Source organism: Scophthalmus maximus, chromosome 13 (genome assembly GCF_022379125.1).
Source record: "Scophthalmus maximus strain ysfricsl-2021 chromosome 13, ASM2237912v1, whole genome shotgun sequence".
NCBI lineage: Eukaryota > Metazoa > Chordata > Actinopteri > Pleuronectiformes > Scophthalmidae > Scophthalmus > Scophthalmus maximus.
The window spans coordinates 3750522-3772500 of NC_061527.1; the positions used below are offsets into that span (position 1 = coordinate 3750522).

Here is a 21979-nt window from a genome sequence, read left to right on the forward strand (position 1 = left end):
GTCTGTAATCTGTGTTGTCTTTTGTTGCTGTGAATGTAAAATTGTTCTCAGGCCTCTCTTGAAAGAGTTTGCCTGATTATTAACGAATAAATTAATAAATATATATATATATTTTTTAAATGCATTTGATTCGTTTGAAATGTGCAATATGAATAACGTTTGACTGATTGATTACTATAATCCAATCGCTTGAGTTGCACCTTTAATAAAAACTGTGATATTGACTTTCTTCTCCGACTCTAGAATAGTCGCCGTTTGTTTTGATCCTCCGCCCCGCTTCCGGTCGAGGGCCCCGTCACGTGACCAGCGCGCCGTCCAATCCCGTGCGAGGAGACGGACGGCTCCTAATTTTGAAACAGCCGAGCGAACAGTCAGCCCGAGCGCAGCCGAGTGACCTCCGCGGCTGACGAGCCCCCCAAAAACACCGACAAATACCCCCGGTGGCACCGAGTTATGGATGTATATGTGTTCTACTTCTCGAGTTGGAGGAAGTGAAAACCTTACCGCGGTCTTATGTGATGAATATGAGCGCGCACGTCATCACCCCGGGACCGTACCGAGCCACGAAGCTGGTGAGTCGTTGGACGTTAAGGGAGCTAGCTAGAGCAGGCTAACAGCTAATGCATCAAGATAATGATCCTCGTCCAAATACAAGTTCCTGTGGGCTTTCCTCACTGATGCAATAGTTCAATTCATTCATTCTAATGTTTTCTGACGGATACACGTCGAGGTATTCGTTGCCCTTCATGGGACCTTTCCCCTCAGCACTCAAGTTAAACGTTTCTCTCAGACTTCCTCACTCATATTCACATCCTACCTCATCCTGACCAGGTAATTGAGAGGAATCACTATTGTTTTAATTATTAAAAGAATCCATATTTTGTCAATGGAAGATCACACAAGTCATTGTAAAACACACACACATTACATTCATTTACCAGACGCTTTTGTCCAAGGCAACTTACAATAAGTGCATTTAAACCATGAAGATATTACCCAAAAGTGCAAGTGCAAGAATCCATATATTGTGCATAAACATGCATCAAATTGGCAAAAAGAGCTTCAAGTTTTTTTTAATACACACACACGTACTGTATAATAAGTGATCTGAGACAAGTATGACCAGGAGAAGATGCTGACAGATATGGGTCTTATTATATCTTTGTTCCAAGGGCAGTACTAAAAGACAATTTTTATTGTTGATTGATTTGTTGATTTTAACTTTTTATTTACAAAAATTCAAGGAATTACAATGTGATGGAAGACCCAAACGAGAAGTCTGACATTTTTTAAAAGGTGGAACCAGTTTGACCTGAAACAATTAGTTGGATCAACTGTCTGTCAGATGGAAAAACAATTGTGAACTGCAGCTTTCAGTCTCAAAAAAAGAAAGTTTGCCTGCAAACTGATTATAACCCTAGAGGCACTGTTGGCTCCATAATGGACTTAAATGATTGATAATTTTTCTAATTTATCGATGATCATGATTCTGTCCGAATAATGAATCCTTCAGAGCAGTGATCCTTTGCACAACTTCAGTTACGTCCAAGGTTCGTGAAGAAGGGACGTCGTGTGAAAAAGTTGTGCCGTTACACAATGACGTTGGAGTTTGGACTCTTTACGACCAGTAATTCATGAATGGACCAACGATCTCAGCATGATGCTTACAGCTATCTGTTGTGTGTCTCGACTGAGGAGGATTTTTTTTGTAATACAGACAAAGACGTCATTATATTGTTTCAGGGCCGGTCGGTTTGTAAATCTCCAACCAAACTGCAGCAATTCCCCTTTTATTTCTCCAGCTGTCCTCAGTTCGATGCTGTCAGGACGCGTGTGCCCCCAACATCGATTTATAGTCTGAACAAATGAAAGCAGCTCGACTTAGACTTTATACCAAACTTACGTCTTTATCCTCTTTTCAGTGGAATGAAGTCACGCGTCTGTTTCGGGCGGGGATGCCCCTCAAGAAGCACCGGCAGAACTTCCGCCACCACGCCTCCTGCTTCACCGCCGCCGCCGCCGTGGACTGGCTGCACCAGCTGCTCCAGAGCAACAGCAACTTTGGTCCCGACGTCACCAGGCAGCAGACGGTGCAGCTCTTGAAGAAGTTCTTGAAGAACCACGTGATTGAAGACGTGAAGGGCCGCTGGGGCACCGAGGACCTGGAGGACAGCAACTCGCTGTACAGGTAACTGTGGGCCGAGGTTCGGAGAACTGCGTTTTGTTTTTAGAGCCGCAACAGTTAATCGATTAGTAATCGACTGCTAAATTAATGGCCAACTATTTTACTAAATTCTCATATTTTAGCTTCTTAAAGTCGCCCTCCACTGAAAAAGGGTCTTCTTCAATTTCTGTCCTCTAAAATTTCTAATTTTAAAATTGACTATAGCGGCTTGTATCTGAGCACGTTGTCACTATAGAGGTATTTTCACATTCCTCTCCTGGAGGAGGAGATTTCTGTGTCACTTCTCTGCAATTTGAAATTCAAGCTAGATTTGGTACGTCACAAATACAGAAAACCAATCGCTGTTGAATATGCAAATGTGAGGCAAAGAAACCGGAAACTTCCAGTGCATCAGACGCAGCGTGTCATGAGAGGATGACAGGTGAGTCAGCAGACAGTTAGCGATAGCATTAGTAGTTAGCATCCACGAGAGGACGGCAGGTGTGTCGGCGGACAGTTAGCGTTAGCATGAGCAGTTGGTGAAAGTTTTATGGCCGAATCTCTCCGATGTTGCCTCTAGCCATCTTGTTGCGCGCATTCTTCCACCGGTCGACCTATCGCAAGCCGCTGTGGTGGGCAGGGCCTGTGTTATTTGCATATCGTGAATATTCATAGTCTCAGAATTCCTCAATGAGGGAGACACAGTGGACGGTTTCCAGCCCCATGTTAGAGTTTTTTTTAAACTTAAACAATGTTAAACAAAATATTAGGTGTTGCAGATTATTTTTATATACTTTAAAACGTGACGTGGGGAGTCTTTAAATGTGAATATTTTCTGGTTTCTTTGCTGCTCTATGACAGTAAACTAAATATCTTTGGTGTGTGGACAAAACAAAACAACATCTTGGGGTTTTGGGAAACACGCTGCGACATTTTCACCATTTTTATTAAATTTTGTGGGCCAATCAACTACAAATAATCGACAGATTAATCAATAATGAAAATAATTGTTACCCAAGTTAGTTTTGATCGTTTATTGTGTTCTCTTTTCCCAGATTCCCCTCCACGTCTCCTCTAAAACCGATTCCGCGTCCAACCGCAGCCTCGGGCCCCAGCTCCATCAAGAAACGGCCGTCGCTCCGGGACAAGGAGGGTTTCTTCAGGTTTAAGAGCCTCAAGAAGCTGGAGAAGGAAACACAAGTGAGCTGGAGTGAATAATTAGTATCAGTCTGCTCTTTATAGCCAAGTGTGGAAATGTAACTTTATATATTGTCAACACTTTGAAAGCATGATTTTAAATGTAGAAAACAGTGGTTCATCTTTTCTTTTTTCCTTTTAGGAAAATGTGGACCCCGCCCTCCAAGCAGGGGAAGCGAATCAGCCAATAGGAGAGCAGCAGGTGCCGAGACGAGAGCTGACGATGGAGGACGAGCAGGACATCTGGAGAGACATCACCCTCACCCAGTACAAACACACACACACACTGAGCTGAAAGCCTTTTGATTCATTCACAGCATATTTCATTATCCTATCAAAATGTATCACAAGAACACATTTTTTCTGATCATTAGATGACAAGTAGAGGAGGACTTTCTGTTGTAACCGCTGCTTGTGTCTGAATTTTTCAGCCTGCAGAGGATTTTGGGTCTCGCGTCTCTCGATGAGGTCTTGCACCAGCGTTACATAAACCCACAGAACATCATTCACAACATGACCAAAGTCAACAAGCACGGAGTCGTCACGCTGGACGACAAGACCAGTAGGTTTTATTAAAAAAATAACGTATACATCAATAACGAGCATGAAAAATCTTCATAAACTATAGTGAAAATTCCATTTATCAGCCTTTTAATCGATTCTGTCAATTACGTCTCCAGGCGACCTTCCACACTGGGTGTTATCAGCCATGAAGAGTCTGGCGAACTGTGAGTAACAGAAAACAACTCAAGAACAAATTTACTAATCTCAAAATTGTTTTAAAAATATATATATAACTAGATATTGTGCAACATTCAGTAAAATAAAAACTATTTTTGGGAAATATTTTGTAATTTCTGTGTGGGGTTTAAAACTTGTACATAGTCTGCGGTGGGTTTGTGACTGTAAGAAGACAAGATAATCCTTTATCCGTCCCACAACGGGGAAATTTGAGTGTTTTTTTTGTTTTTTTATATCCCTGCTTATTATCTCCAGGGCCGAAGTACGACAGTGGGCAGCCGTCGTATCCCGGCTTCGAGAGAGACGTGTTCAAAACGGTGTCCGATTACTTTTACAGCCTCCCACAGCCGCTGCTCACGTACGAACTGTACGAACTGTTTATCAACGTCCTGGGTAGGTGGACCACTTCCTGTTACTCCTGACCTGTAAACTTTTTTTTTAAAAAGCCGCCGACTGGACGTCCCTTTGAGAAGCCACTTGTTGGTGTTGTTGTACAAGGAGATGACGCACAAACATTTGTCAAAATATCCTGTTGGTTATGTTTCTGATTCCTCGATGTGTTTGTCCGGTTTGACCTCTAACAACGACTATTTGACCCCTAACAGAGGTTTTGGTTGTTTGTGGAGTTTTCCCTCACTCGCTCGCTCTCTGTGTTTGGCTCATGACGTGTTTTGTCTCTGACCTGCCGAAAGTGCATTGAAGATTTTAAACTAACGTAACTCTCTCCCCTCCTCTTCACTGTTTGCTCGCACTTACACTCTGCCTGCTCGGCTTCGCCCCTCTCTCTCTCTCTCTCTCTCTCTGCTTCCGCTTGTCTGCCTGCCTGCGATCCGCTCTCAGTGTTTTGTGGGTACGTGGCGGCGCCCGCCAAGCACCAACGCGGGAAGCGCAAGAAGTGCGACCTACCCTCGGTCCCGCCTCCGGCCAAGACGTCGTTCCGCTCCACCGAGTGTCTCCTCCTGTCGCTCCTGCGCCAGGGGACGTGCGACGAGGCGGAGTCGCCCATGCAAGAGGTGCTGAGCGGGAAACTCCAGTCGAGGCTGGCGGCGCTGAGTGGCGGCGGTGCGGCCTTAGATCGGTTCGGCGGCAGCTGCGTGAGCCTGAGTACGGTCGCGTCCGCGAAGCCTCAGACCAGGAGCGGCTCGGTGGAGACCCTCCTCAGCGACTCCGCCCCCCTCGCCCGGCAACAGGTGTGCCTGTCCAGTGACAGCCTGGCGTCCTGCACCTTCAGCAGCGGCAGGAGCCGGGATGACAGTTCTGTTGCCACGACGCCCCGCGTTCATTCAGACTTTACACCCGTGTCCAAAGAAACTCCTGTTGCCCCCGAAGGTCAAACAGGAAATAGACTCTCTGTAGTTTCCGCGTCTGGACTTTTAGCCGCTCCGAGGCTGCGTCCCTTGCGGCCCCGCAGCGTTGGCAGCTGTCTGGACATCGTCGTAGAAACCATGGAGGAAGACGAGATGGAGACCGGCTGGCCGGGCCGAGCAGCCGGCTGGCCGGGCCGAGCAGCCAGCTGTCTCAACATTAACACTCCGGCAGCTTTGCGTCCTTCCTCCTTCTCCTCTCATCATCCCTCCTCCTCTTCATCCCATCGTCCCTTCTACTCTTCGACCGCTGCGGCCCGAGCACAGGAGTCTCATGCTGCTGCCGCAGGACCGGCCGGGCTCAGACCCGCCGGGCCCAGACCCGCCTCTAGCACCTCTGACCTCTGGACGCATCCCGTCCCGGCCGTCGTCCGCCGCTGCCTCAGCTCTCTGGATGTGTCGAAGCCGCCTCGGCCCATTTCACTGTTCAAACGTCCCGTCTGTGTGTCCGCCAGCAGCTCGCAACCCCCTCCACCCAAACCTGAGCACAGTAAGACCCTCCTCCCCTCTACCTGTCTGACTGCTTGTCTGTTGATGTCTAATCAGACTAACTTCATTTAACATCTAACCACGACCAGTGTGTTCTTACTGAGGTTTAACTCAAAACAGCTCAACTTCTGAGGAAATCAAAGGGTGAAGCTGACAGAACAGTTTCAGAAGATGATTTCACTCCTCTGTAGTTTGTGTTGTTTGAGATTTCAAAGGTTTCAGGAAAGACAATCAAAGAAAGAACTGGTTGGAAGGAGCACAGAGATTTTGCAGCCTGTTCATTACTAGGAGAGAGTTTAAAGTTCAGCACATTTTAAGGTGCTGGCTCTTGATTTTGGTTTAACCAGTGTCTCTTCAAATCAGGACGTATGTTTTTCTATCATCACGTGTCGGGTTGAATATGCAAATTCTAGTAAAGTCAAGCAAAAGCGAATGGACCACACACACACACACCTCCTTTATGAAGCTGTAGACCGTGGAATATATTGATTTTTTAAATTTTATTTTTAAGTACAGTACATGACAATTCTTTAATAAACGGATACTACATCGTTTGAGAAGCTCAGATAGACGTACACGCAAGGTGTTGGCACACCAGTTAAACCTGATACACTGTCATATATCATATGTCAGGGCCCTGCAATCATTTCCCCCAGACGTTAGTCTCTCATCATACATTCATTAGATATATGATACAAGAAGATTGCTGAAAATACAACGCTCCAAATGATGGAGTGATTTAAAAAAAAAAAATTCTTAGCAACGTAAAAATAAAAACAAGATGTGAATGAGATGAGAATATATTTTCATCATTCACATCTCTGACGTAAGTGAAGGACGACGGCTGCCTCCAGAGGTTGCAAAGAATATTTTCTATCATGTGTTTTTAAAATAATTCTTATAAAACATTTAACTGTACGTAAATGTAAATATGTTATAAATAAATCTGAAATGTCCCAGTTCATTTCTATCTGGACCTTTTAACAGCGTATCACAATTAATAATAAATAAATCCAACCCGACTCATCCTGCACCGTAGCTGTAGTTTATTAATCTTGTCATTCATCCATCAATCCATTCATCCACCGTCGGTGAGATCTAGTGAATGTGACGTAGCAGTGATGGATGAATGTGGTCCTGAAGAGTGGGACTACAGTACTCGCCTGCCTCTGTGATCACTACTGTATGACCGTGTGTCTGTGTGTGCGTGTGCGTGTGCGTAGGCCTTCTGCAGCCTCAGTGTGAGCGCGTGGCCATCGAGGCCCTGCAGCTCTGCACCCTCCTCCTGCCGCCCTCCTCCCGCAGGAAGCTGCAGCTCCTCATGAGGATGATGTCGCGCATCAGCCAGAACGTGGACATGCCCCGCCTCCACCCCGCCATCGGCACCCGGACGCTGGTGAGTGACTGACGCCGCACAAACATATTCATTCACCGGGAGATACAAATTTCCCTGCTGCCAATGGATCTCGTACGGTGGTCAGAAACGATCAAGGGGCATTGTAGGATTTGAAAAATAAATAAAATAAATTCATGATGGGTTCTTCTGACATCGACCAATAGGAGCACGGTTCACAGCGCTTTGCAGGAAGAGATAAAGCCGCACACAAGTTTTTTTCGGCTTTTCCGTGCTCAAGACGGTGTCACACACACCGCTGAGAGTCGGTAGAGAGCGTTTCCTTTACCGTGACATTACGCACGTCATAAAAGACGTCATAATCTAGTAGTTAGCGCCTCGGCCTCCCATACCCAAGGACGCCGGTTCGCAGCTCGGTCAGAGCAGTAAAATCAGGCCAAAAACAAAGAGAGAAACAAGCTTTCTCCAAAATCGCTTACTGCCCCTTTAACAGACATAACATATCTTGTAGTCTAACCCCAACATTCCTGTACTCAGTTATTTTTCTCATCAAATTTAAGTTTCTCTTCGCATTTATCCATGTATGTGTCTCAGTTGCTGAAGTGTTTGTCTCTAATCACCCGTCTCTCTCTCGTCTCTCTGATCAGACGGTCCACACGTTTTCCGGCTGCGTCCTCGGCAGCTCTGAGGAGTGTGACCTGGACGAGCTGCTGGCCACCAGGCTGGTGTCGTTCCTCATGGACCACCAACAGACCATCCTCTCGGTGCCCGAGTACCTGCTCAGTGCCATCAACGACCACGTCCAGTACCTGCGCACGGCACAGGTACGGCTTGTTAATCTGAGACTCATTCAAATATAAATATACTAACAACTCGTGCAGTAGTTGATTTTACAATGTACAGTGAGTTTGAACAAGCACAACCTTCATTAACGAACAACATTTAAGGATAAAGACCAAACCCTAATGCAAAAAATATTACTTATGTGAACCTGAAGAGCTTTTAGAAATGAAGAAAAAAATCATTGAGAGAGTCAAAAAACATTCAGGTGCATATTTAGATAAAGCCTAACCTTGTTTTTCAAATATTTCTTTATTATTTTTTTCACTTTTAACAATTACAGACATTTGAATGGATACAATGATAATAAGTAACTAATAAATGAAATAAAAAACATTAATAATAACAAATATATATATAGGTGAATTAATTTTGTCCAGATCTCAACAAATGTTTCTTCCTGGGTTCTCGAGTTCAAAGTCATTCACTCAATTGCATAAATATTTTTGCACCTGTTCATTTAAAAAAAATACTAGTTATGTGGTAAATATATATGTCAATTTCAATTTCACAGATTTCTTACAAGCAAAACATTCCCCAAAAATATTTTCCTGCGTTCAACTGAAAGCAAAAATAGTTTTGAGCCACAGAGGAAACAACTGCAAACATATAAAAATGATTCATGTCTTTGTTCCTGCAAGATCTACAGCAGCCAGTCTCATTTGAATAAGAATCACAAACCCATCCACCGATTCAGTTTGATGACAATAATTATTTTTTTTAAATGTATCTTAACTGTAAGTTCATCAAATGTAGTGGAGCTGGAAATGGAAACAACTCCAAGGTCAAATCTGGAGCAAGTGAACAAAAGTAGAATTTGTGTCAAATCCTGAGTTTCGGCTCATAAATCAAAATAGTCATACATGTTTGCTTTTTGTTTTTTTACCGTCCTGACTCCAGGTCCCCATCGACGGTGGATTCAACATCGACGGCGTGGAGCCTGTTTGTGTCCCGGTGCCCGTGTTCGCGTTCTGCCGTCAGATCAGCGGCGCCGAGTTCGAGCAGCAGAAGCAGGCGTCGTCCCAGCAGGCCATGGAGGAGCTGCTGGAGATCCTGCTGACGGACCAGAACATCAGCGAGAAGAACCGACGCAAGAAACTGAAGCAGGTAACACGACACCCCTCAAGATGGTCAGTCTCATTCTGAAGTAACGATAACGCAACGCTTCCTAGTTCGAGATGTTTTTCATTCACTTCTCCAACACGAGTCTTATCGTCTCAACGTGTCCTCGTAGTTTCAGAAGCAGTATCCGGACATCTACAGTCGCCGGTGCCCTGACGGCGAGAGCAAGAGAGACAACAAGCCAAAGATTAAACCTGCGCTGCTCAACATCAAGAAGACCAAAGCTTTCAGCATCAGGAACTGAACCAAACGCAGCGTCAGCCGGGAAGTCGACGGCGTCGTCGACGGCGTTGATAACTGCAGCGATGATGCGTTCGCTGACAGAAGGTTTGAAAAGTGTGTGTGTTTTCAGATGAAGGCAGGTGATCAGAAGGAAGCTCCTTAGAACGGCTCTCATTTAAAAGTCCGTTCAACTGCAGCGTGTTTGTTTTTTTCTCTGGTTTAGCTAGAAAATCTGTATTTATGTGTTTTTTTTATAAAAATCGTTTTCCTTCTCACACCCTCGAAAATTGTGTGTGTGTGTGTGTGTGTGTGTGTGTGTGTGTGTGTGTGTGTGTGTGTGTGTGTGTGTGTGTGTGTGTGTGTGTGTGTGTGTGTGTGTGTGTGTGTGTGTGTGTGTGTGTGTGTGTGTGTGTGTGTGTGTGTGTGTGTGTGTGTGTGTGTGTGTGTGTGGGATCAATGGTCCACCTGGGAAAAACTAGATTATAGATTAATTTATATGACGTCATTGGGAGAAATGCTAGATAAAACTGCGAATTTTCTTATCATGTTTACTGTTTTATATAGATTCTTTTTTTTATATTCTACTTTTCCTCAGATTTAATATTTTGCCATTCTTATCTTTTTGCTTTTCTTTCTGCATCTGTTGCTTCCGTGTGTGTTTTTTTTAACTATTTAATTGTTGTTGTTTTTTTTGTTACAACTCATTTATTTTTTTCGGATTTAGATTCTCTTTTTTTTCTTTTTCTTTCTTGTCTTTATGTGTACGTCACCTTGAATACATCCCTGTGTTAGTTTATTGGATAGAGCAATATTTTGCACTGGATGTCGGGCAACAACCATCAGAACGGTTAATTTATACATATTTAATAGACCCCTGAAGAAGCTGTCTCCAGACGTCTGTCATATTTTTTTGGGAACTGGTTGCTACAGCTTGTATGTTATGATTTCCCATTTTAAGCTGAACCGTCTGAGGAAATGTAAGAAACAAAAACTTTGACTCAAACTTTTTTTTCTATATGAAGTATTAGCTCCTCCCTGATACGTTTGTCGATACCTCAGATTGAAACGTTTGTGTGACTATATCTACACTCATCTGCAGTGTTTTTGGCGAAGACCTTACGGAGGAATGTACAGTTTATTTTTTTACTCTTCCTCTACATCGTTTACTATGCAAAAGTCCTGGGAAATAAACCTGTTTGTCTCTTTCTATTTATACCACCTTGTCGTCTTTTCATTTGTGAATTCTGTTTTACATGTTTTATTTACCAGCTTTTTTGTTTGGGTTTATAGAGACTTATAATCGCTTTACAGTGGACTTGACTGAAAAAACACAAATTACCAGGCAGATTTTAGTTAAGTTAGTTTGGGTAGTAATCTGCTTTGGTTGAAGTAATTGTGAAGGTTGACAGAATCAAATTGCCCCATTCAAGTGACCATTGCACAGTAAAACTGGCTATATTATAAGTCCAGCAAGTAAAAAAACTATCACTGGTTGTATGTCTGGTCCGATTGCGTACGGGGACATTTTGGTCTGCGTCCGTTGGTAACGCCTCTTGGAAATCGAAAAAGAACCGAGAGATCCAAGACTAAAGTCTGACTACGGCCAGGCTACAGAAATTCTCTTAAATTTACATCCATGTCTTCGGGCCCCATTGTTTAACCTGACGAGGCTATTGAATAGTGGATGACCTGTTGTGGGTGGCACCATGGTTCTAAATGCTCTGGAGTGTTCTAGGGGAGGGTCGTTGCATTGTCCAGCCACAGGTGATAATGTTCTGGGATGAGCTGCTCAGGAGAGACGCGTGTGTTCCCTTTAATATGATAATTAGAAAGACATAAAGCCAGACAGTTGTTGTTCAGGGAGAATGAGGGGAGGTTTTCACCGGGACAATGAATTCCCTATCAGACGTGTCTTTAGGCCAGATCAACGTACCAAGCATCTGGATGATCTTTTCAGGGTTTGTTTTTTTTGTTGCTTTTTTTAACATAGGACATTTTGCTAGATTTCCATAATTTGTCCTGGATGTCTTTTTCATCCCCAGAGGATGAACCCTGCTGAACGTACCTATTCACCGTTTTCACCCTGTTCCATCCAACAGTTGAGTTGTGGAAGGATTTCAGTCAAAATCCCAGAACGTCACGACACTACGGGGGAAAAGACTGAACAGGGTGTATCCTCTGTGGACCATGAACCCAGCGAGCAGTTGTGGGGATATTTCGGTCTGGACCAGGAAGTGGTGGACAACCAGACTGACATTGCCGTAGAGCCACAACACTCGAGCAGCTAAAAACAATATACTACTAAATACGGTATCGATATAACGTCATAATATCCTGAGGTCCATCTTTTTCGTTTGTCCAACTCGAATGAACTCGCCGTAGCGGGTACTATAAGTCAAATGCTGGTTCATCAGCGGCAGCCATCTTTGTTGTTTACAAAAGTCGCTCTTCTCCGCGTCGTGGGAAATAAACCCCGCCCCCTATTATCAGATGACCTGTTGTGATTGGACCAGCGAGTTTTCTGCCGGAGGGGGAAACGTCTTCCCAACGGAGGGCGTTCCAATTGAAACGAGCTCCCAGAATTCATCTGGGTTCCCAGGCTCATGAATCAGTCGGGTGAGAGATGAACGATCGGCTTCGGGGCCGACGTTCAGCGTCTCAAACTTTTCCTGTTTTTTCTTCACTCGTCCACAGCTGGGAAACCAGCGGCAGTTCTTCTGCATCCAGACACCAGATGACAGGTTGCACCAACTATTTCAATCTCACACTGTCAATTTTCTCTTCTACTCAGCGTTCGTCTGTCAAAAAATGACGAGAGGACAGAAAACACAACAGGCCGTTCATCATTCTCTCCACCCCCCCCCCCCCTCCCGTTTCCCCGCTTCTTCCTCTCCCTGCAGCCAATCAAAACAGTTTTCTTCTCCAGGCGGCCTGGAACTAATTAGATCCGATTCTTTTCTACACAGGATTCCTTTTTGTTTTTTGAAAACCTCTTGCAGTTTTATTGGTTTTACGCACGGTCGTTTGCAGGTTCGTGAGACTTTTGTGCGTGTGTGTGTGTGTGTGTGTGTGTGTGTGTCCCGTGCACAAAGCTTGTCCTGGGGCCCGGGAGAACATTCTGCATGGGTCTGAAAGGAGAGGAGACAAAGCTGGCTTGTTCAGACCAGAGGACGAGGAGGAGGAGGAGGAGGAGGAGGAAAAACAGAGGAGATGGGGGGTGGAAAAAGGGGGAGGGGCAAACGAGAGAAGGGGATGGATGAAGAGAGAGAAGGGCTTCAGTTACAACATCTCAGCAGGAAGTCTCAGTTGTGGTTTTAAATGCAGGCCAGAGATTCTCCTGCAAGAGAAACTTTGTGAGCAACAGCAGAGCGAGTGAGGAGCGTTCAGCAGCAGCAGCAGCATGAGCAGCCGGTGAGTTCAAACCTTCCCCCTCTCTCCTTTTTCTCCCAAAGGGTTTTGTTCTTGTTTGTTTTTTTTTTCTTTTTGCATGTTTGAGGATTGAAACTAAGTTTTTCAAACACACTTTTCTACAGAGGTTCACATTTACTTGTGTCCAGGGAAGGAAAATCCAGCGACGTTTGTGGTTCTTGTCCTGAGAGACAAACATTCAATGAGTCAGACAGTGAAGGTTTTAGATGAAACTGAACCAAAACTCTGGAGTTTTGAAATGATGTAACAGAAAGAAAGAAAAAAGTTAACGATGCAGCAGCGAGAAGCCAAATAAACCGTGGAAGAGACGACGTCTGACCGAAAGACTTGGTTGAATAACTGAGGAATCTCTGGGCTGCGTGTGATCAACCTCAGGAGACGCAGACAAGACGTGGTGGTTTCACCCGTGTCGTCTTACAAGGATCGTTACAGGATTCAAAGCCCCTCAGGAACAGTAGCACACAGTCAACTGCTGTTTCCAAGGTTGGGAACGGACTTTCAACCTCGGCCGAGCGGATCGGTCCCTGAACATTACGGCGTCTACTGTAGAACTGAGTCAGACCAAGAACAAAGTCACAGGGTTTTTTGTTTAAGGTTTTTCTCACGGTGCTGAAAGTCTGTGTCTCGGTTGTGTTTTTATTTTCCTCTCCAGTGTGGAGCATCCTGCTGCGGGCTACAGGAAGATCTTTGAGACGGTGGAGGAGCTGAATGAACCCTTACCTGCAAAGATCACTGGTAGGGAGGAGGGACAGACAGGCAGACAGACAGGTGGATAGACAGACAGACAGACAGATGGAGAGACAGACAGGAAGACAGACAGGCAGACAGGCAGATGGAGAGACAGACAGACAGACAGACAGACAGATGGAGAGACAGACAGGCAGACAGACAGACAGATGGAGAGACAGACAGGCAGACAGATGAGGAGACAGACAGGCAGACAGACAGATGGAGAGACAGACAGGAAGACAGATAGATGGAGAGACAGACAGACAGGCAGACAGACAGATGGAGAGACAGACAGGAAGACAGACAGATGGAGAGACAGACAGGCAGACAGAGAGACAGATGGAGAGACAGACAGACAGGCAGAGAGACAGACAGACAAATGGAGAGACAGACAGACAGATGGACAGACAGACAGACAGACAGATGGAGAGACAGGCAGGCAGAGAGAGAGATAAATATAAATAAATAAATATGATTATTTGTTTTTGTACAAATAAACTCCCTGTTTTTGTTTGAGCTATAAGAACTGTGTGTGTGTGTCTGTGTGTGTGTGTGTGTGTGTGTGTGTCTGTGTGTGTATGTGTGTGTCTGTGTGTGTGTGTGTGTTTGTTTGTGTGTGTGCGTGTGTGTGTGTGCGTGCGTGCGTGCGTGCGTGCGTGCGTGTGTGTGTGTGTGTGTTTGTTTGTGTGTGTGGGTGTGTGTGTGTGTGTGTGTGTTTGTGTGCATGCGTGTGTGTGTGTGTGTGCAGGCGTTATCCCCTCATGGCTCGGCGGCTCTCTCCTCCGGATGGGTCCAGGTCTGTTCGAGGTCGGGGGCGAACCTCTCAACCACATGTTTGATGGACAGGCTCTGATACACAAGTTTGACCTGAAGGACGGTCAGGTGACCTACTACAGGAAGTAAGAAGACTCGACCTTACAAAATAAGAGCTCACCTGTTTGTTTGGTTTTAAATAAAGCACCTTTGATCATGGGAGTTTCTCTAGTTTTGTCATCAGGTGATAACTTTACATTGTGAACCAATTACACTCCTTATTCAAAAAAGTTCTCTGTGAATACATTCAACTTGTGAGGTAGTTCTGTAGCAGAGAACAGGAGGCGTGATCGCAGGATTGAAGGGGACAAATGCAAAGGAAGGCCTTTACGCACATTTGCCTCATCTTTCACGTTTTTCTCAAATTTTGATGCAGATCCAAATCCAGTGGCAGGGTGTTTCTTTTTATGACACCTGATTTATTGCGAGTGCAGATCTGTGCAGCTGAGGAGAGTTGCTGACGCTTCGAATTCATCCAAACTGGGACGTTGCTGGAAGAGACAAGAATCAATAATCAGACACAGATTCCTTCTTGGAACCAAAACACAAAATGACTGGATGGAAGAATCTGTGTCGCGTGGGCTGATGGTTCTCTTGTCACATGGTGTGTGTGTGTGTGTGTGTGTGTGTGTGTGTGTGTGTGACCTCTGTGCTCAGGTTCATCAGGTCAGACGCGTACGTCCGTGCGATGGCTGAGAACCGAGTGGTCATCACGGAGTTCGGCACGGCAGCGTACCCCGACCCCTGCAAAAACATCTTCTCCAGGTAACGCCACTTTGTTTTCTTTTGGACTCACTTCAATATTTGAGGCGCTCCAACATTAGAACGTTGTGCCCATGAAACAAATACATTAGGGTTTTCACATGTTTTATCTTGTGCAAATCAACCAAACGAGATGTAATGTGTTGGTGGGCAGGCTTGTTTTTTTTCGCTCTTTCCAACTTTGAATAGAATCATAATCATAATCATCTCCTGGCTTCATATTTAACAGGCAGAGGAGAGAGTGGCGCCAGGCTTCTCATCTAAATAATAACTTAAAAAAAGATTGTTGTGGCCCTAAACGTCATGATGCTCTCAGCGGAGCCTGTGACTTGTGTATTAATACCACCGTTGTGTACGTGCAGTATAATAACACAGTGGTATTATTACGCAGCTTCTAAGTCTTGCTTCTCCTTCAGATTCTTCACGTACTTCCGAGGCATCGAAGTGACCGATAACTGCGTGGTGAACGTGTATCCGATCGGCGAGGACTTCTACGCCGTCACAGAGACCAACTACATCACCAAGGTCGACCCCGAGACGCTGGAGACGCTGGAGAAGGTGAGAGATCTCACCAATAGCTTTTCTAGTGAAGTACATTTTGGTGTTTTTTTTTCTGTCTCAATGTTGAAGTTTGTTTGTTTTTTTACCTCGGAACATGTTTGTTTCTTTGGTGTTTTCATGAGATGAAAACTTTATTATTATCCATTCTCATCACTCATTTTCCATCAGTTTTAAAAATGTCTATTCTAAGGCTTCTATTCTATTCCGCTTTCTTTTGTCACGAAATTCATGTAATAATAATAAAAACTGATTCATATACAACTATCCATTGCATTAAATGCAAGACACATTTTCTTTTGGCAGTTTTAAGTTGATGTGTAAATATGAAAATAGAGAAGTTTTCTTCAGTTGTGACTAAATGGCTGCCAATTATGAATTTATGTTTTAAATGCAATGACAATTGATGATGCTATTAAATGTTTTCGGTGGAGTCATGTGAGTGACTCTGGTTCCCACGTGGGCTCTCACCAGGTGGACCTGTGCAAGTACCTGTCGGTGAACGGGTTGACCGCCCACCCCCACACCGACTCGGACGGCACGGTCTACAACGTCGGCAACTGCTTCGGCAAGAACATGAGTCTGGCCTATAACATCGTCAAGATCCCGCCGGCGCAGAAAGGTGAGCCCGGTCTCTCAGAGAGAGAGAGAGAGAGAGAGAGAGAGAGACATGTGCACCCACAAATACACAACGACGAAGGGCGGAAGGAAAAAAATGGTGCAAAGAAGCAGAGACTTTGACACAAGAGAACGGGAAAAAAAATTGTAGAATTTAGAAAAGGAGAAATGAGGGCTGCACGGTGGCGTAGTGGTTCGCCTCACGGCAAGAAGGTTCTGGGTTCGAGTCCCGGTTCAAAGCGACCAGGGCCTCTCTGTGTGGAGTTTGCATGTTCTCCCCGTGTGTGCGTGGGTTCTCTCCAGGTTCTCCGTCTTCCTCCCACAGTCCAGAGACATGAGAATGGGGTCAGGTTCATTGGAGACTCTGAAGTGACCGTAGGTGTGAATGTGAGAGTGAATGGTTGTCCGTCTCTGTATGTGGCCCTGCGATAGGCTGGCGACCTGTCCAGGGTGAACCCCGCCTCTCGCCCAATGTCAGCTGGGATTGGCTCCACCCCCGCCCCGCGACCCTTAAATGGCTAAATCGGCAGACGATGGATGGAAAAAGAGAAATACAGAGAAATGAAATCGAGAAACATAAAGACGTGTGTGACATCTTAAATAAGCTCCAGAATTCATTTGTATGAGATCTTTTGGGGCGGGGGGGGCCCTGAAGTACTTGTCTGAGGCGAGCAGAGGTTCCTGTTTTATGTCGCGTGAGGGAAGTTTTTCGTCCAACACCGACCTTTCTGGCGCTGATGCAGTTTTCCGACTCTGTGTGTTTCCAGACAAATCCGACCCCATAAAGAAATCCCAGGTGGTGGTTCAGCTCCCCAGCAGTGAGAGGTTGAAGCCCTCCTACGTGCACAGGTGATCGGTCGTCGTCGACGCACCAAAGCCGCCTTGAAACGTTCCCCCTTGTGATGCCTGACGTGAACATGGACCTCTTCCTTTCTCATTCTGCTCGTCGGCCTGTAGCTTCGGCATGACGGACGACCACTTTGTGTTCGTGGAGCAGCCGGTGAAGATCAACCTGCTCCGGTTCCTGTCGGCCTGGAGCATCAGAGGAGCCTCCTACATGGACTGCTTCGAGTCCAACGAGAGCATGGGGGTAGGCAAGGGGGCGGGCGTGGGGGGGCGGGCGGCCGCCGCGCGGGTTCCACACATGAAATCTGAGGCAGGGAATGACCACGAAAAGACAGAGAACAATCATAAAGGGACAGAAAATCAACATAAAGGGACAGAAAATGATCCTCAAGGGACAGAAAATGGCAACAAAAACATAGAAATGGCCACAAAAAGATAGAAAATGGCCAAGAACATATAGAAAATGGCCACAAAGAGACAGAAAACAATCATAAAGGGACAGAAAATTATCCTCAAGGGACAGAAAATAGCAACAAAAATATAAAAAATGACCACGAAGAGACAGAAAACGACCTCGGAGAGAAAGAGAACGACAACAAGACTGTTAGTCGTGTACTGTACATTTTGAAATTAGAACCGGGGCTAAGTTCGCATTAATATTTTCTCTTTTTACAAACGTGTCCTCGACTCTGAGCTGTTCTCCAGTCTGGACGTCCCCTCCCCTGGTGGTGGGTAAGGGAACATGTGACCGTCCTCAGCTCTCTGTTCATGTACATGTACGTGTGTGTGTGTGTGTGTGTGTGTGCGTGTGTGTGTGTGTGTGTGTGTGTGTGTGTGTGTGTGTGTGCGCGTGTGTTTGTAGACGTGGTTCCACCTGGCGACTAAAGACCCAGCCGGCTACATGAGCAGCCACAAGTTCAGGACATCGGCCTTCAACCTGTTCCACCACATCAACGCCTACGAGGACGACGGCTTCATCGTGGTCGACCTCTGCACGTGGAAAGGGTGAGTGCGACCTCTGTGTGTGTGTGTGTGTGTGTGTGTGTGTTGTGTGTGAGTGATCATCCTAACCTCTCTCTCTCTCTCTCTCTCTCTCTCTCTCTCTCCCCAGTCATGACTTTGTGTATAACTACCTGTACATGGCCAACGTGAAGGACGAGTGGGAGGAGGTGAAGAAAGCAGCGATGAGAGCTCCTCAGCCCGAGGTCAGGCGATACGTCCTGCCGCTGGACATACACAGGGTGAGTACACACACATGTACACACACACACACACACACACACACACACACACACACACACACACACACACTTTACAATGAGTCCCACCTTTTGAAATTAACTGCACTGCACCTTTCTTACACTCGTGCATAACATGTGTGTTATGTGTGTGTGTGTTATGTGTGTGTGTGTGTGTGTGTGTGTGTGTGTGTGTGTGTGTGTGTGTGAGTGTGTGTGTGTGTGTGCAGGAGGAGCAGGGGAAGAACCTGGTGTCTCTGTCCTACACCACGGCCACTGCTGTTCTTCACAGTGACGGCACCATATGGCTCGAACCTGAGGTTCTCTTCTCTGGACCAAGACAGGGTGAGACGCCTGACCCGGACCCCGACCCGGACCCTGACCCCGACCCCGACCCTGACCCTGACCCTGACCCCGACCCCGACCCCGACCCTGACCCGGACCCCGACCCTGACCCCGACCCTGACCCGGACCCGGACCCTGACCCTGACCCGGACCCTGACCCTGAACCTGACCCCGACCCTGACCCGGACCCTGACCCGGACCCGGACCCTGACCCTGACCCGGACCCTGACCCTGACCCTGACCCGGACCCTGACCCTGACCCGGACCCTGACCCCGACCCCGACCCCGACCCCGACCCGGACCCTGACCCGGACCCTGACCCGGACCCGGACCCTGACCCTGACCCTGACCCTGACCCCAATGATCCCCCATGGTTTTCTTTCTCCGTCTCTCTCAGCCTTCGAGTTTCCACAGATTAACTACTCTCTGTATCGCGGGAAGAAATATTCCTTCGCCTACGGCCTCGGGCTCAACCACTTCATCCCCGACAGGGTGAGAGCGCTTTTATGCTTTAGTGTGTAGTGGGTGTGTGTGTGTGTGTGTGTGTGTGTGTGAGAGATGCTGTGGCTACAATTGAAGCTGCTACTGTCGACCTGCTGCAGATAGTCAAGCTGAACGTCCAGACCAAAGAGACGTGGGTGTGGCAGGAGGAGGAGTGTTACCCGTCAGAGCCGCTGTTTGTCCCAACACCCGGAGCCACAGAGGAGGACGACGGTAGCACGCACACACACACACACACACACACACACACACACTGCTCAGGATTACAGGAGCTTCAATGTGACACCTTGCGACGTGTTGTTGCAGGTTTGCTGCTGAGCATCGTGGTGAAGCCCGGCGCGGAGAGACCGAGCTTCCTGCTGCTGCTCGACGCCGCCAACCTGAGCGAGCTGGCCAGGGCCGAGGTGGACGCCATCGTGCCCATGACTCTGCACGGCACGTTCAAACCCCGCCGCCGCTCGTCCACGCCCGAACCCGACTCGTCATGAATCAACCGACTCACGCTGCCTCACAGCCGGGTGGATTTCTCAATTTTTCTCCAAATTTTGAAATATTCTTTTGTGCCAGAGCAGCTGCTGGGGTAGAAAATCAGAAAATGGGATCTGATCCAGACTGACTGTGACGCTGTCGGTGACTGAAAACTCCTCACGAGTCAACTTACTCTGACGGATTCTCTGTAAAACATTAATGTGGTATGAAAATTACTTTTGTTTTTCATTTATGTTTTTTTTCTTCTGGAACGTATATATACGCACGAAAACAACATATGACAACACGTTCCTTCCTTCCTTGAGCTCAAGGCTCCACAAATGATCCGTGGCGTGATAAAGTCTGACACTTTACTTTGCTTTTGACAATGTTGTATTTCATAATCAAAAGGGAACGTGCACATTTATGAAAACCGTCCTTGTATAAGCAAACGCTACAAATACATTCATACTAAAAATGTTTTGCAACAGATATTTTATATTGTAATCACATTTCTTTTTTTCTTTTAAACAAAATGTATATTTCAATTTGCCCTCTAGTGGCCAATAAAGTCTGTTAATGCAGTATTAAGTTAAACTTGAGGCTTTATTTTTTAGTTTTGTTTTGACGGGAATAACATGTTAGTTTTACTCTGTAGCCACTTGTTACTGTTACTGACGCTGGAGAAGGTGAGAGATCTCACCAATAGCTTTTCTAGTGAAGTACATTTTGGTGTTTTTTTTTTCTGTCTCAATGTTGAAGTTTGTTTGTTTTTTTACCTCGGAACATGTTTGTTTCTTTGGTGTTTTCATGAGATGAAAACTTTATTATTATCCAGTCTCATCACTCATTTTCCATCAGTTTTAAAAATGTCTATTCTAAGGCTTCTATTCTATTCCGCTTTCTTTTGTCACGAAATTCATGTAATAATAATAAAAACTGATTCATATACAACTATCCATTGCATTAAATGCAAGACACATTTTCTTTTGGCAGTTTTAAGTTGATGTGTAAATATGAAAATAGAGAAGTTTTCTTCAGTTGTGACTAAATGGCTGCCAATTATGAATTTATGTTTTAAATGCAATGACAATTGATGATGCTATTAAATGTTTTCGGTGGAGTCATGTGAGTGACTCTGGTTCCCACGTGGGCTCTCACCAGGTGGACCTGTGCAAGTACCTGTCGGTGAACGGGTTGACCGCCCACCCCCACACCGACTCGGACGGCACGGTCTACAACGTCGGCAACTGCTTCGGCAAGAACATGAGTCTGGCCTATAACATCGTCAAGATCCCGCCGGCGCAGAAAGGTGAGCCCGGTCTCTCAGAGAGAGAGAGAGAGAGAGAGAGAGAGAGACATGTGCACCCACAAATACACAACGACGAAGGGCGGAAGGAAAAAAATGGTGCAAAGAAGCAGAGACTTTGACACAAGAGAACGGGAAAAAAAATTGTAGAATTTAGAAAAGGAGAAATGAGGGCTGCACGGTGGCGTAGTGGTTCGCCTCACGGCAAGAAGGTTCTGGGTTCGAGTCCCGGTTCAAAGCGACCAGGGCCTCTCTGTGTGGAGTTTGCATGTTCTCCCCGTGTGTGCGTGGGTTCTCTCCAGGTTCTCCGTCTTCCTCCCACAGTCCAGAGACATGAGAATGGGGTCAGGTTCATTGGAGACTCTGAAGTGACCGTAGGTGTGAATGTGAGAGTGAATGGTTGTCCGTCTCTGTATGTGGCCCTGCGATAGGCTGGCGACCTGTCCAGGGTGAACCCCGCCTCTCGCCCAATGTCAGCTGGGATTGGCTCCACCCCCGCCCCGCGACCCTTAAATGGCTAAATCGGCAGACGATGGATGGAAAAAGAGAAATACAGAGAAATGAAATCGAGAAACATAAAGACGTGTGTGACATCTTAAATAAGCTCCAGAATTCATTTGTATGAGATCTTTTGGGGCGGGGGGGGCCCTGAAGTACTTGTCTGAGGCGAGCAGAGGTTCCTGTTTTATGTCGCGTGAGGGAAGTTTTTCGTCCAACACCGACCTTTCTGGCGCTGATGCAGTTTTCCGACTCTGTGTGTTTCCAGACAAATCCGACCCCATAAAGAAATCCCAGGTGGTGGTTCAGCTCCCCAGCAGTGAGAGGTTGAAGCCCTCCTACGTGCACAGGTGATCGGTCGTCGTCGACGCA

General features: G+C 46.2%; 2 protein-coding genes across 3 annotated transcripts in view; both read left to right on the forward strand.

Moving 5' to 3' along the window:
• The first annotated feature begins 338 nt into the window (after nt 1-338).
• Nucleotides 339-10706, forward strand: depdc1a (DEP domain containing 1a). 2 transcript variants are annotated; one of them, XM_035647827.2, is made up of 12 exons: nt 339-572; nt 1923-2188; nt 3220-3364; nt 3504-3628; nt 3793-3923; nt 4042-4089; nt 4358-4495; nt 4943-5956; nt 7179-7351; nt 7957-8133; nt 9050-9256; nt 9384-10706. In XM_035647827.2, exons 1-12 carry the CDS (start codon nt 519-521, stop codon nt 9513-9515), a joined length of 2610 nt encoding a protein of 869 aa, XP_035503720.2. In that variant the 5' UTR covers nt 339-518; the 3' UTR covers nt 9516-10706. The 2 variants fall into 2 exon arrangements, with proteins under 2 accessions (XP_035503720.2, XP_035503721.1); XM_035647828.2 differs by lacking the exon at nt 4943-5956.
• A 2046-nt stretch (nt 10707-12752) lies between these two features.
• The window catches only part of LOC118318305 (retinal Mueller cells isomerohydrolase-like), a 12401-nt gene continuing 3174 nt past the window's right edge, over nt 12753-21979 (forward strand). The window contains exons 1-16 of the mRNA XM_047336895.1: nt 12753-12904; nt 13575-13657; nt 14400-14550; nt 15122-15229; nt 15643-15784; nt 16259-16406; nt 17170-17251; nt 17360-17492; nt 18111-18253; nt 18360-18489; nt 18717-18831; nt 19229-19323; nt 19434-19545; nt 19639-19817; nt 20965-21112; nt 21876-21957. Coding sequence (XP_047192851.1) covers nt 12894-12904; nt 13575-13657; nt 14400-14550; nt 15122-15229; nt 15643-15784; nt 16259-16406; nt 17170-17251; nt 17360-17492; nt 18111-18253; nt 18360-18489; nt 18717-18831; nt 19229-19323; nt 19434-19545; nt 19639-19817; nt 20965-21112; nt 21876-21957 — 1862 coding nt within the window. The 5' untranslated portion in view covers nt 12753-12893. The remainder of the gene's footprint in view (nt 12905-13574; nt 13658-14399; nt 14551-15121; nt 15230-15642; nt 15785-16258; nt 16407-17169; nt 17252-17359; nt 17493-18110; nt 18254-18359; nt 18490-18716; nt 18832-19228; nt 19324-19433; nt 19546-19638; nt 19818-20964; nt 21113-21875; nt 21958-21979) is intronic.

Coding starts and splice junctions, on each gene's coding strand:
- depdc1a (XM_035647827.2), top strand. CDS start 519: ATGAATATGAGCGCGCACGTCATCACCCCGGGACCGTACCGAGCCACG. Junction 3,629..3,792: donor AGAGACATCACCCTCACCCA/GTACAAACACAC, acceptor TGAATTTTTCAG/CCTGCAGAGGATTTTGGGTC. Junction 4,090..4,357: donor CATGAAGAGTCTGGCGAACT/GTGAGTAACAGA, acceptor TATTATCTCCAG/GGCCGAAGTACGACAGTGGG.